This window comes from Globicephala melas, chromosome 10, assembly GCF_963455315.2.
Source record: "Globicephala melas chromosome 10, mGloMel1.2, whole genome shotgun sequence".
NCBI classification, from domain to species: Eukaryota; Metazoa; Chordata; class Mammalia; order Artiodactyla; family Delphinidae; genus Globicephala; species Globicephala melas.
Window position 1 is genome coordinate 31,670,750 of NC_083323.1, and position 15,287 is coordinate 31,686,036.

General features: G+C 36.2%; 1 protein-coding gene across 8 annotated transcripts in view; it reads left to right on the forward strand.

Annotated features, from left to right (window-relative positions):
• CEP290 (centrosomal protein 290) overlaps nucleotides 1-15,287 on the forward strand; it is a 97,194-nt gene that overhangs the window by 29,240 nt on the left and 52,667 nt on the right. For all 8 annotated transcript variants that reach the window (XR_009565654.1, XM_060307089.2, XM_060307096.1 and 5 more), the window contains 5 exons: nucleotides 9,680-9,844; nucleotides 10,240-10,389; nucleotides 11,985-12,100; nucleotides 13,576-13,678; nucleotides 13,769-13,999. Coding sequence is in view for 7 of the 8 variants with exons in the window: in XM_060307089.2 (XP_060163072.1) it covers nucleotides 9,680-9,844; nucleotides 10,240-10,389; nucleotides 11,985-12,100; nucleotides 13,576-13,678; nucleotides 13,769-13,999 (765 nt within the window). In the remaining variant the exon portion in view is untranslated. The remainder of the gene's footprint in view (nucleotides 1-9,679; nucleotides 9,845-10,239; nucleotides 10,390-11,984; nucleotides 12,101-13,575; nucleotides 13,679-13,768; nucleotides 14,000-15,287) is intronic.

The following is a 15,287-nucleotide window of genomic DNA, read 5'->3' on the forward strand; positions in this document are numbered from 1 at the left end:
TCATCAGTGTCTTATAATTTTCTGCATACAGGTCTTTTGTCTCCTTAGGCAGGTTTATTCCTAGGTATTTTATTCTTTTTGTTGCAGTGGTAAGTGGGAGTGTTTTCTTAATTTCACTTTGAGATTTTTGATCATTAGTGTATAATAATTCAAGAGATTTCTCTGCATTAATTTTGTATCCTGCTACTTTGCCAAATTCATTGATTAGCTCTAGTAGTTTTCTGGTAGCCTCTTTAGGATTCTCTACGTGTAGTATCATGTCATCTGCAAACAGTGACAGCTTTACTTCTTCTTTTCCAATTTGCATTCCTTTTATTTCTTTTTCTTCTCTGGTTGCTGTGGCTAAAACTTCCAAAACTATGTTGAATAATACTGGTGAGAGTAGGCAAGCTTGTCTTGTTCCTGATCTTAGTGGAAATGGTTTCAGTTTTTCACCATTGAGGACGATGTTGGCTGTGGGTTTGTCATATATGGCCTTTATTATGTTGAGGTAAGTTCGCTCTCTGCCTACTTTCTGGAGGATGTTTTTCATAAATTGGTGTTGAATTTTGTCGGAATCTTTCTCTGCATCTATTGAGATGATCATCTGGTTTTTCTCCTTCAATTTGTTAATTTGGTGTTTCACATTGATTGATTTGCATATATTGAAGAATCCTTGCATTCCTGGGATAAATCCCACTTGATCATGGTGTATGATCTTTTTAATGTAGTGTTGGATTCTGTTTGCTAGTATTTTGTTGAGAATTTTTGCATCTATATTCATCAGTGATATTGGCCTGTAGTTTTCTTTCTTTGTGACATCTTTTTCTGGTTTTGGTATCAGGGTGATGGTGGCTTCGTAGAATGAGTTTGGGAGTGTTCCTCCCTCTGCTGTATTTTGGAAGTGTTTGAGAGGGATAGGTGTTAAGTCTTCTCTAAATGTTTGATAGAATTCTCCTGTGAAGCCATCTGGTCCTGAACTTTTGTTTGTTGGAAGATTTTTAATCACAGTTTGCATTTCAGTGCTTGTGATTGGTCGGTTCATATTTTCTATTTCTTCCCGGTTCAGTCTTGGAAGGTTGTACGTTTCTAAGAATTTGTCCATTTCTTCCAGGTTGTCCATTTTATTGGCATAGAGTTGCTTGTAGTAGTCTCTCATGATCCTTTGTATTTCTGCAATGTCAGTTGTTACTTCTCCTTTTTCATTTCTACTTCTAGTGATTTGAGTCTTCTCCCTTTTTTTCTTGATGAGTCTGGCTAATGGTTTATCAATTTTGTTTATCTTCTCAAAGAACCAGCTTTTAATTTTATTGATCTTTGCTATCATTTCCTTCATTTCTTTTTCATTTATTTCTGATCTGATCTTTATGATTTCTTTCCTTCTGCTAACTTCGGGGTGTTTTTGTTCTTCTTTCTCTAACTGCTTTAGGTGTAAGGTTAGTTTGTTTATTTGAGATGTTTCTTGTTTTTTAAGGTAGGATTGTATTGCTATAAACTTCACTCTTTTTTTTTTTTTTTTTTTGCTGTACGTGGGCCTCTCACTGTTGTGGCCTCTGCAGTTGCGGAGCACAGGATCCAGATGCGCAGGCTCAACGGCCATGGCTCACGGGCCTAGCCACTCCGCTGCATGTGGGATCTTCCCGGACCAGGGCACGAACCTGTGCCCCCTGCATCGGCAGGCGGACTCTCAAGCACTGTGCCACCAGGGAAGCCCCTATACTTCACTCTTAAAACTGCTTTTGCTTCATCCCATAGGTTTTGGTCGTCGTGTTTTCATTGTCATTTGTTTCTAGGTATTTTTTGATTTCCTCTTTGATTTCTTCACTGATTTCTTGGTTATTAAGTAGTGTATTGTTTAGCCTCCATGTGTTTATATTTTTTACAGATTTTTTCTTGTAATTGATTTCTAGTCATAACGTTGTGGTCAGAAAAGATACCTGATATGATTTCAATTTTCTTAAATTTATCAGGGTTTGATTTGTGGCCTAATATATGATCTATCCTGGAGAATGTTCTATGAGCATTTGAGAAGAAAGTGTATTCTGTTGTTTTTGGATGGAATGTCCTATAAATATCAATTAAGTCCATCCTGTTTAATGCATCATTTAAAGCTTGTGTTTTCTTATTTATTTTCATTTTGGATGATCTGTCCATTGGTGAAAGTGGGGTGTTAAAGTCCCCTACTATGATTGTGTTACTGTCGATTGTGTTACTGTCGATTTCCCTTTTTATGGCTATTAGTATTTGCCTTATGTATTGAGGTGCTCCTCTGTTGGGTGCATAAATATTTACAGTTGTTATATCTACTTCTTGGATTGATCCCTTGATCATTATGTAGTGTCCTTCTTTGTCTCTAGTAATAGTCTTTGTTTTAAAGTGTATTTTATCTGATATGAGATTTGCTACTCCAGCTTTCTTTTGATTTCCATTTGCATGGAATATCTTTTTCCATCCCCTCTCTTTCAGTCTGTATGTGTCCCTAGGTCTGAAGTGGGTCTCTGGGTCTCTCTGAAGTGGGTAGACAGCATATATACGGGTCTTGTTTTTGTATCCATTCAGGCAGTCTATGTCTTTTGGTTGGAGCATTTACTCCATTTACATTTAAGGTAATTATCAATATGTATGTTCCTATTACCATTTTCTTAATTGTTTTGGGTTTGTTATTGTAGGTCTTTTCCTTCTCTTGAGTTTCCTGCCTAGAGAAGTTCCTTTAGTATTTGTTGTAAAGCTTGTTTGGTGGTGCTGAATTCTCTTAGCTTTTGCTTGTCTGTAAAGGTTTTTAATTTCTCCGTCAGATCTGAATGAGGTCCTTGCTGGGTAGAGTAATCTTGGTTGTAGGTTTTTCCCTTTCATCACTTTAAATATGTCCTGCCACTTCCTTCTGGCTTGCAGAGTTTCTGCTGAACGATCAGCTATTAACCTTATGGGGATTCCCTTGCATGTTATTTGTTGTTTTTCCCTTGCTGCTTTTAATAATTTTTGTTTGTATTTAATTTTTCATAGTTTGATGAATATGTGTCTTGACATGTTTCTCCTTCAATTTATCCTGTATGGGACTCTCTGTGCTTCCTGGACTTGATTAACTATTTCCTTTCCCATATCAGGGAAGTTTTCAACTATAATCGCTTCAAATATTTTCTCAGTCCCATTCTTTTTCTCTTCTTCTGGGACCCCTGTAATTAGAATGTTGTTGCATTTAATGTTGTCCCAGAGGTCTCTGAGACTGTCCTCAATTCTTTTCAGTCTTTTTTATTTATTCTGCTCTGCAATAGTTATTTCCACTATTTAATCTTCCAGGTCACTTATCCGTTCTTCTGCCTCAGTTATTCTGCTATTGATCCCTTCTAGAGCATTTTTAATTTCATTTATTGTGTTGTTCATCACATTTTTTTTGCTCTTTAGTTCTTCTAGGTGCTTGTTAAACGTTTCTTGTATTTTCTCCAATCTATTTCCAAGATTTTGGATCATTTTTACTAATAATATTCTCAATTCTTTTTCAGGTACACTGCCTATTTCCTCTTCATTTGTTACATCTGGTGGGTTTTTGCCTTGCTCCTTCATCTGCTATGTGGTTCTCTATCTTCTCATTTTGCTTAACTTACTGTGTTTGGGGTCTCCTTTTCGCAGGCTGCAGGTTCGTAGTTCCTGTTGTTTTTGGTGTCTGCCCTCAGTGGCTAAGGTTGGTTCAGTGGGTTGTGTAGGCTTCCTGGTGGAGGGGACTAGTGCCTATGTTCTTGTGGATGAGGCTGGATCTTGTCTTTCTGGTCGGCAGGTCCACGTCTGGTGGTGTGTTTTGGAGTGTCTCTGACCTTATTATGATTATAGGCAGCCTCTCTGCTAATGGGTGTGGTTGTGTTCCTGTCTTGCTAGTTGTTTGGCATAGGGTGTCCAGCACTGTAGCTTGCTGGTCATTGAGTGGAGCTGGGTCTTGGCTGAGATGGAGATTTCTGGGAGATTTTCGCCGTTTGGTATTACATGGAGCTGAGAGGTCTCTGGTGGACCAATGTCCTGAACTTGGCTCTCCCACCTCAGAGACACAGCCCTGATGCCTGTGTGGGGCACCAAGAGCCTGTTATCCACACAGCTCAGAATAAAAGGGAGAACAGATGAAAGAAAGAATGAAAAAGATGAAATAAAATAAAATGAAATGGTTATTAAAATAAAAATATTTTAAAAATTTTTAATGTAATCAAAAAAAAGAAAGAAGTGAGCAACCAAATCAAAAAATAAATCCACCAATGATAAAAAGAGCTGAAAACCATACTAAGAGAAAAAGAAAGAAAAAACAGACAGACAGAACCCTAGGACAAATGGTAAAAGCAAAGCTATATAGACAAAATCACACACAGAAGCATACACATACACACTCATAAACAGAGAAAAAGGGAAAAAATATGTATCGTTGCTTCCCAAGTCCACGTCCTCAATTTGGGATGATTTGTTGTCTATTCAGGTATTCCATAGATGCAGGGTACATCAAATTGATTGTGGAGATTTAATCCGCTGCTCCTGAGGCTGCTGGGAGAGATTTCCCTTTCTCCTCTTTGTTCGTCCAGCTCCTGGGGTTTAGCTTTGGATTTGTACCCGTCTCTGCGTGTAGCTCACCTAAGGGCATCTGTTCCTCGCTCAGACAGGATGGGGTTAAAGGAGCTGCTGATTCTGGGCTCTGGCTCACTAATGCTGCGGGGAGGGAGGGGTACGGAGTGTGGGGCGAGCCTGCGACGGCAGAGGACCACGTGACGTTGCACCAGCCTGAGGATCTGTGTTCTCCCAGGGAAGTTGTCCCTGGATCATGGGACCCTAGCAGTGGCGGGCTGCACAGGCTCCTGGGAGGGGCGGTGTGGATACTGACCTGTGCTCGCACACAGGCTTCTTGGTGCCGGTGGCAGCCGCCTTAGCGTCTCATGCCCGTCTCTGGGGTCCGCACTGATAGCTGCGGCTCGCGCCAGTCTCTGGAGCTCCTTTAAGCAGCGCACTTAATCCCCTCTCCTCGCGCACCAGGAAACAAAGAGGGAAGAAAAAGTCTCTTGCCTCTTCGGCCATTCCAGACATTTTCCCGGACTCCCTCCTGGATAGCTATGGCGCACTAGCCCCGTTTAGGCTGTGTTCACGCAGCCAACCCCTGTCCTCTCCCTGGAATCCGACTGAAGCCCAAGCCTCGGCTCCCAATCCCCGCCCGCCCCGGCGGGGGAGCAGACAAGCCTCTCCGGCTGGTCGGCACCGATCCTCTGTGTAGGAATCTCTCCGCTTTGCCCTCCGCACCCCTGTTGCTGTGCTCTCCTCCGTGGCGCCAAAGCTTCCCCCCTCTGCCACCTGCAGTCTCCGCCCGCGAAGGGGCTTCCTAGTGTGTGGAAGCTTTCCCTCCTTCACAGCTCCCTCCCGCTGGTGCAGATCCCGTCCCTATTCTTTCGTCTCTGTTTTATTTATTTTTTTTCTTTTGCCCTACCCTGATACGTGGGGAGTTTCTTGCCTTTTGGGAGGTCTAAGGTCTTCTGCCAGCATTCAGTAGGTGTTCTGTAGGAGTTGTTCCACATGTAGATGTATTTCTGATGTATTTGTGGGGAGGAGGGTGATCTCCATGTCTTACTCTTCCGCCATCTTGAAGCTCCTCCCTCCCATACACATTTTAAGATTTTTTGTTCTAGTTCTGTAAAACATGCCACTGGTAATTTGATAGGGATTGCATTGAATCTGTAGATTGCTGTGAGTAGGATAGTCATTTTCACAATATTGATTTTTCCAATCCAAGAACATGGTATATCTCTCCATCTGTTTGCATCATTTTTGATGTCTTTCACCAGTGTCTTAGAGTTTTCTGAGTCAGGTCTTTTACCTCCTTAGGTAGGTTTATTCCTAGGTATTTTATTCTTTTTGTTGCAATGGTGAATGGGATTGTTTGCTTAATTTCTCTTTCTTATCTTTCGTTGTTAGTGTATAGGAATGCAAGTGATTTCTGTGCATTAATTTTGTTTCCTGCAACTTTAGCAAATTCATTGATTAGCTCTAGTAGTTTTCTGGTGGCATCTTTAGGATTCTCTATGTATAGTATCATGTCATCTGCAAACAGTGACAGTTTTACTTCTTCTTTTCCAATTTGTATTCCTTTTATTTCTTTTCCTTCTCTGATTGCCGTGGCTAGGACTTACAAAGTATGTTGAATAATAGTGGCGAGAGTGGAAATCCTTGTCTTTTTCCTGATCTTAGAGGAAAGGCTTTCAGTTTTTTACCATTGAGAATGATGTTTGCTGTGGGTTTGTCGTATATGGCCTTTATGATGTTGAGGTAGGTTCCCTCTGTGCCCACTTTCTGGAGAGTTTTTATCATAAATGGGGTGTTGAATTTTGTCAAAAGCTTTTTCTGCATCTATTGAGATGATCATATGGTTTTTCTTCTTCAATTTGTTAATATGGTGTATCACATTGATTGATTTGCGTATATTGAAGAATCCTTGCATACCCTGGATAAATCCCACTTGATCATGGTGTATGGTCCTTTTAATGTGTTGTTGGATTCTGTTTGCTAGTGTTTTGTTGAGGATTTTTGCATCTATATTCATCAGTGATATTGGTCTGTAATTTTCTTTTTTTGTAGTATCTTTGTCTGGTTTTGGTATCAGGGTGATGATGGCCTCATAGAATAAGTTTGGGGGTGTTCCTTCTTCAATTTTTTGGAAGAGTTTGAGAAAATTGGTGTTACCTCTTCTCTAAATATTTGATAGAATTCACCTGTGAAGCCATCTGATCCTGGAACTTTTGTTTGTTGGAAGATTTTTAATCACAGTTTCAATTTCAGTGCTTGTGATTGGTCTCTTCATATTTTCTATTTTTTCCTGGTTCAGTCTTGGAAGGTTATACCTTTCTACGAATTTGTCTGTTTCTTCAAGGTTGTCCATTTTATTGGCATAGAGTTGCTTGTAGTAGTCTCTTCGGATGCTTTGTATTTCTACAGTGTCAGTTGTAACTTCTCCATTTTCATTTCTAATTTTATTGATTGGAGTCCTCTCCCTCTTTTTCTTGATAAGTCTGGCTAAAGGTTTATCAATTTTGTTTATCTTCTTAAAGAACCAGCTTTTAGTTTTATTGATCTTTGCTATTGTTTTCTTTGTTTCTGTTTCATTGATGTCTGCTCTAATCTTTATTATTTCTTTCCTTCTACTAACTTTCGGTTTTGTTTGTTCTTCTTTCTCTAGTTCCTTTAGGTGTAAGGTTAGATTGTTTATTTGAGATTTTTCTTGTTTCTTGAGGTAGGCTTGTATTGCTCTAAACTTCCCTCTTAGAACTGTTTTTGCTGCATCCCATAGGTTTTGGATCATCGTGTTTTCTTTGTCATTTGTCTCTAGGTATTTTCTGATTTTGTCTTTGATTTCTTCAGTGATCTCTTGGTTATTTAGTAACATATTGTTTAGCCTCCATGTGTTTGTGTTTTTTATGTTTTTTTCCTTTTAATTGACTTCTAATCTCATAGTATTGTGGTCGAAAAAGATGTTTGATATGATTACAGTTTTCTTAAATTTACTGAGGCTTGATTTGTGACCCAAGATGTGATCCATCCTGGGGAATGTTCTGTGTGCACTTGAGAAGAAAGTGTAATCTGCTGTTTTTGGATGGAATGTCCTACAAATATCAATTAAATCTAACTGGTCTATTGTGTCATTTAAAGCTTGTCTTTCCTTATTAATTTTCTGTCTGGATGATCTGTCCATTGGTGAAGTGAGGTGTTTAAGTCCCCCACTATTATTGTGTTACTCTCGATTTCCTCTTTTATAGCTGTTAGCTGTTGCCTTATGTATTGAGGTATTGAGCGCCTCAATACATAAGGCGATCCTATGTTGGGTGCATATATATTTCTAATTGTTATATCTACTTCTTAGATTGATCCCTTGATCATTATGTGGTGTCCTTCCTTGTCTCTTGTAACATTCTTTATTTTAAAGTCTATTTTATCTGATATGAGTATTGCTACTCCAGCTTTCTTTTGATTCCCATTTGCATGGAATGTTTTTTTTTTATAATAATACCATTTTATTAGCAGAGAGTGATACTAGTATGTTAAAATCTTTCTGAGGTAGAGAATCATTTAACAAAATTTATGAAACCCTTTTGATTCCCTTTGTTCCCTATATATCCCTTTATAATTCTGACTTTTCTTCTCTGGTTGGTGACTTTGTTTTTTCTCCACTGTTTTAAGTATCTAAAATGATTCTTCATACTTTCTTATGTGAATATCTTTTATCTGTGATGCTGCCCACTACTAATACTCAGATCAAACTCTGTTCTACAAGGGAAACTCTATTTAGTGACCAAATAGAAACAGAATAATAGCCCAGAAAGATTCTACGTTTTTTTATTTTTATTTATTTATTTTTTTAATTTTTTTATTTTAATTGACAGCCTGTGGCCTTCCTAGGATTCTTGTTTCCATCGATTTTGTCTGCTTCTCTTCTGGGTTATCATTTTTTTTTCTGATTGATATGCCCCATCTGAATGACCTAACACTACGTCCTCTAAGAAATCATCAGAATCAATGACAGTTTAGATCAGATAATTCCGGCTTCTGCACTTTAGTTCACTTTCTATTGCTGTAGGGTGTTTTTCAGGGCCCCTAATCACCAACTAATTCAATCTCATTTTACCACAAGGATTTATAGATAGCATGTTGCTATTTTTCAGCAAGACAACTAACTAGACTACTTTGTCATCTGTCAGAATACCTCCTTCTGCCTACTTCTTTCTGCTATCCCCTTTTAATTAGTATAAATTATTACTCCACATGGCCTGCTCTCATCTCCTTAGGGTAAAGGCTTACTCTTACAGACCTACTGCCTTGAGTTAAATCCCAGATCACCCTCCTGAATAGGATATTACATATGATTTTACTCATCTTACTTTCTTTGTCTTCTGCCTTAATTTCTGAAGCTTTACCATGCATTTAACAGTTTTGTTCCATAAAGTCCAGATCTATTGGTACGTATGTATTGTGTATATGTGTACGTGGGGGTAGGTATATTTATATAGGCCATTATTGGGGAATTAGGAGCAGTGAAGCCTCTTGGATAGTATTTTAATATTTGACAGATTATTTTTGCTTATCCAGCACTCTTGGATAACAATTGGATAACTATTTTATCATACTTTGCCTTTGTTATTATGTATGCTTCAACTGGAGAGGAAGCAATGAAAAATTTAATTAATTAAATGTAGTAGCTATTTCATTCCTTTGCTCATGCTTTAAATTCAGATGCTTCATGGTTTCAAAGCATTTACATATAAATTATCTCATTTTGACTGTATAAAAACCTTGTGAAGTTGACAGAGCTAACATTATTTCCTCTTCTTTAGAGTTAAGGAAGCTAAGGTATAAGGAATTTCAAGTCACTTGCCCAGCAAATAAGAGATTGGTTAATATTTGAACCCTAGTCATGTTGTTCCTGTCTAGTTGTTTTTCTGATCTACCAGTCTATTTGGATTAGCTAGATATTGTTAATTGTTAGAAGGAAGTGATTAGTATGCTTGGTAATACTGTTGTAGATTAAACTGGTATTTTATCAATTTAAATTTATAAATAAGAGATATATTTGGTATATTTTATTATACATGGGAATAGTAAAATGCTTAAGTGTGAATTTGACTTAAACATAGATTTTTTACTATGACTTTAGTGTTTTTCTTCACATTTCTTCTATATAATTTAAATATATTAGGCTATAGAATCAAAGAATGCAGAAGGAATATTTGATGCCAATCTGCATTTAAAAGCCCAAGTTGATCAACTTACTGGAAGGAATGAAGAATTAAGACAGGAGCTCAGGGAATCTCGGAAGGAGGCTATAAATTATTCTCAGCAGTTGACAAAAGCAAATTTAAAGGTGAGAATTTTATTATATAAAAGAAAATGCTAAGCATATGAATAAAGATTTAATATGAAACATTTAATTTTTTTTAATGACTATTTAATGAGAAAATGCCCCTTGAATTAATTCTTTCAACGTTCGGAAACCTTCTGTTTGAATTATTTTAATTAAATTAGTGGAAAAATAAGTACTGTGTAACATAAAAGGATACAAAAATTCTAAATCTATTCCTAGACATTTCTAAGTAGTAGTAATTATAAATTAAATTATAATTTAATTAATACTTGGCAGAGCATTCATATATCTACTTGTTCAAGATATTCAGTAGGAAGTGTTAGTTACTGCTTTTAAATTTGTCTTTCTTTGGGTGTAAGAGATGAGATTCTCATTTCTGAACTGTTCGTTTGCAGATAGATCATCTTGAAAAAGAGACCAGTCTTTTACGACAATCAGAAGGATCAAATGTTGTGTTTAAAGGAGTAGACTTACCTGATGGGGTAGCACCATCTAGTGCCAATATCATTAATTCTCAGAATGAATATTTAATACATATCTTACAGGTACTGAAAATTTTATATGTGAGTAACAAAAATAGTTGATAGTATGTTTTATAATTTAATCATCATATATTCCTTTGCGTTCTTAGAATATTAACAGTGAAATGTTTTTTTAATGATTTTGATATTAGATGGAATGTTATGAATAAAAGCAGTTTATTCCATTTATCTGAATGAGAAGCATGTGTGCCATTCATATGAAATATATGATTGACAGATAGAATAACATGCAGCTACTATAAGGTAGTAATGTATAAATAAGGTGAGCTCTTTTATTTATTGCTGGTTGGAAAAGCAATTCACATGAATAAAGTCTGACACAGCTTTTTGTGTAGTGATTAGAATTGTTCCTTTTTTTGTGTGTTAACTACAAGAAGAAACTTTTAAACAAAATTGTCTTTTATCTCTTTCTTCCCTTTACCCTATAAGGTATTAGTTAATCTGTTAGCAAATTAGAAAGGATACTGCTTGCCTTGTGTTTGTTTCTCAGTTTTGCTGTCTATATTACAGTCATTATGAATGGCATAATGAGGGATGCTTTTCATTATTTCATTTGAGTGTGAATACCCGTAATATCACATACATTGCAAATATAATCACAAAAATGTGTTCAGAATCAATGAAAGTAAGTTTTTGATTATAAGCACTGCTGTTTCCCTTTCCTAAATAATCCATTTGTGAATATACTTGAGTTATGATTATCAGATGCTTGTATTTGTATATTATATTAATTAATCATTTTTTGAGTATTAGAATTTACTTATTAGAACATTATAATTCATGTTATATCATTACTTTTAAATTTATAATTTTAGCATTCTTCATGAATTTATTCTTCTTCAATACAGGAACATTGTCAATAAGTGATAGAAGTATTGCATTGTCATGTTACTTGTGATAAGATTCATTTTTTTCATCTTTATATAAAAAACACATGAGAAGCATTGTGGTAGATTAGAGAACCAATTTGGAATCTGAAAACCTGTTCAAAGTGGCAAAACAAGTGCTTGGACTCCCAATCCTAAGGCAGCATAGAGTGATAGAAGTAGCAAGGTCTTTGGAGTCAGCCAGACCTGACTGCAAGTGTTAGATCTGCAATATGTAAAGCACCTGGCACTGAGCTTGGCATGTGTGCTTAGAAAATGGTTACCAAGGGTAGTATTAATGAGTTTTTTAATGTTGAGTAAGTTACTTGATCTTTCTAAGTCTCAAATTTCTTCATCTTCAAAATGAAATAATTGGAAAGGACAATTTGACTGGAGCTATGAATGCATATGTTCATTAAAGGGTATGTGGGACTGAGTGGCTAAAGGTAAGTTTGTAACCACTGTATCTGATCATTTGTATGGTTACTGTAACTATTCTGTATGATGAAAATAATTTTATCTGTTTCATAGCACTTCTCATTTACACATATTACCTCATTCCATATGCCATAAGGTATTCAGAATAATCATAGAAATGACCTGTGCTGCTTATGGATTTGCTATTATCTTTTGTATATTTTTCTATAATCTTGTCAGAATATGAATTTATACCCTCAAATTTAAAATATATCCTGATGCTTTTTTCATTCTCATTTTTAAACCAATTTTTAGGAACTAGAATATAAAGAAAATAAGTTAAAGAATTTAGAAGATTCTCTTGAAGACTATAACAGAAAATTCGCAGTAATTCGTCATCAACAGAGCTTATTATATAAAGAATACCTAAGGTATAGGTGTTAGCAAAACTTTATAAATATAATTGAAGAATATTCGTGTTAAAGCTAAGTAACAAAAAATATTTAGATATTTTCTTTTACTTTTTCTTCCTGCCTCTTCACCTCCGCTTTGTGTCTTAGTTCCTTATCTATAAAATTCTGTGATAGTAATACTTTTTCATAGGGTTATTATGAAACTTAAATGAATTATGTGAAAATGCCCAGATATGAGCATTTTGTGAATATTATAGCACATATGAACTGTTTATAAATGTCAGCTGTTAGCATCATTCTTCATCATCACCATCATCATTATTCATATATTTTCATGGGGAACTAACCTGTTTGTGCTTATCTCTGCCATCTCATCTGTACCAATGGACTAATATCCTTAGTAATAGTTAGAATACCTGATTAAAGGTGATTTAAACACTAAGAGTGACTACAATTTGATCTAACAAGAAAACCAAAGCTAATTATAGGATAGGTCATGTTTGGGAGTCTTATAGTATAGGTCATATTATCTCCTATGTTGGTTATAAAATAGCTGAAGGAAGGAGTTCAAGGAAGATGGAACCATGACCATTGAAGAAGAGGGGCATTTTTTTTTCACATAACTTTTTATTTTTACATGAAATTTTTTCCAGAGGCTGCTGGCAGACTTAGATCTCATGAGTCAGAATTGGGTTAATGAGCTGTCCAAGTCATATGTCCAGGTTTGAATCATTCAGTTCAGAGAGAATGCTGACACCATAATTGGTTTATGCCAAGCAGATTGCAGGTCTGGGTAGGCAACAATGTCTTATACACCTTCTTTTAAGTCTAATTATTTCTCATTTTGTTTGTATTCTAGATATTTTATAAGTATTTAACACTCAAATTTAAGAGTAGAGTCAGGGGCTTTCCTGGTGGCACAGTGGTTGAGAGTCCGCCTGCCGATGCAGGGGACACGGGTTCGTGCCCATGGTCTGGGAGGATCCCACATGCCGCGGAGCGGCTGGGCCCGTGGGCCATGGCCACTGAGCCTGCATGTCCAGAGCCTGTGGTCCGCAACAGGAGAGGCCACAACAGTGAGGGGCCCGTGTACCGAAAAAAAAAAAGAATTTTACTATAAGAGTAGGGTCAGAATACTGAGACTTGATTTCCAGAATTAGTTTGGGGTATTGATTATTTTCTTAATTGTTTTCTGTTTTTAATAAAATATTTATAAGATTCAGCTGCAATTGTTATATTGTAACAATTGTAAAGTAATAATTTGTAGATAAATGAAAATGATAAAATAATTTCTTTACCTTTCATTTATTAAATAAAAATATAACTTTCAGGATAAATCCTTTCAAGTGGCATTTCTACTTATGTTATCAGGTATTGACTAGTTATGATTTCTCTTATTTTATAGAAACTAAATTTCCATAATCTATAGCTATCTCTTCCTATAGTTAAATATTTTATTAGGTTTACTGTATTGTCATTTTTATTTTTTTAAGTGAAAAGAAGACCTGGAAAACAGAATCTGAAACAATGAAAGAGGAAAAGAGAAAACTTGAGGATCAAATCCAACAAGATGCTATAAAAATAAAAGAATATAATGTAAGTAAAGCACTTTTAAGATCAATATATAATACTGTACAAACTAAGATAGCTAGATTTAACAAGTTATATAAATGTGACTTTGTGCAGAATTTGCTCAGTGCTCTTCAGATGGATTCAGATGAAATGAAAAAAACACTTTCAGAAAATAGCAGAAAGCTCACAGTCTTACAAGTGAATGAAAAGTCACTCATAAGGCAGTATACTACTTTAGTAGAAATGGAGAGACAGCTTAGAAAAGAAAATTGGAAACAGAAGAATGAATTGGTATCAATGGAGGCTGAAGTTGGTGAAAAAATTGGACGTTTGCAACGTTTTAAGGTACGTCTGATTTTTTTCAACTCTGAAAATTTTCAAACGTGAAGAAGAAAGGATAGGGCTTCCCTGGTGGCGCAGTGGTTGAGAGTCCGCCTGCCGATGCAGGGGACACGGGTTCGTGCCCCGGTCCGGGAGGATCCCACATGCCGCGGAGCAGCTGGGCCCGTGAGCCATGGCCACTGAGCCTGCGCGTCTGGAGCCTGTGCTCTGCAACAGGAGAGGCCACAACAGTGAGAGGCCCGCATACCGCAAAAAAAAAAAAAAAGAAGAAGAAGAAAGGATAGTATGATGAATACCCATCACCTGGATTAATAGTTAACATTTATTAACATTCCACTCTAATTGCTTCATCTGTTTTTTTGTAAGAATATTTTAATTGCAGACATTTCTCCCCTAAATATTTTAGTGTGCATCTCTAAAAAAGTCTTTTTCTGTTTACATAACCGCAATAACTTTATCACACTTAACAAAATTGACAACAATACCTTATATTATCTAACGTCCAGATCATATTCACATTTCCTCAGTTGTCCCAGGATCCAGTCAAGGACCCTGCATTGTATTTGGATGTTACATGTCCTAAGTCTTTTAAATATAGAATCTCCCCCTTTTTTTCCTCCTCTCTCTGAAAAATAATGAATATTTATCTGTTTATTTTCTTTCATAATTTTACTTGTTCCTGTATCCATTGTATTTACTAAAAGTTAGCTTTGAAGCCTTGGTTATATTAAGGTTAAACATTTTTGGCAAGAACACTTCATAAGTAATGTTTTGTACTTTATAAGTAATACTTTATAGTGTATCACTTCAAGAGATGGAATGTCTGGTAGTCCCATGTTTCATGATTGATTACTTTCTTAAGGGGGAGACAGCCATATATCTCTATTATTAAGTGATTTAGTTAATTCTTTGGTGATATTTTGATACCATGCAAATAACCAGTTCTTCATCATTTCTTCTAATGGTTTTAGTGTCCACTGGTGATTGTTGTTGCCTGATCCAATTATTTCATTAAGAGTTGCAAAAATCATGATTTTCTAATTATATTATGTTCTCTTCATTTACTAGCAGGTATTCTTTATAAAATAAAGAGCTTCTCCTCATTAGCCCAAGCTCTTTGGTTATCTTGAAGTATGGTTCCTAACTAGAAAGGCAAGATAAAAACTGGTCATTCTTTCCTTTTCATGACCAGTTTTCAGAATACAGAGTTTGTATAGTCTGCTTCTGCCTATCCCCTCCCACCCACTGCACCCTCCAGCTTTCTCTTCTTTAAGTATCATAACAGACTCAC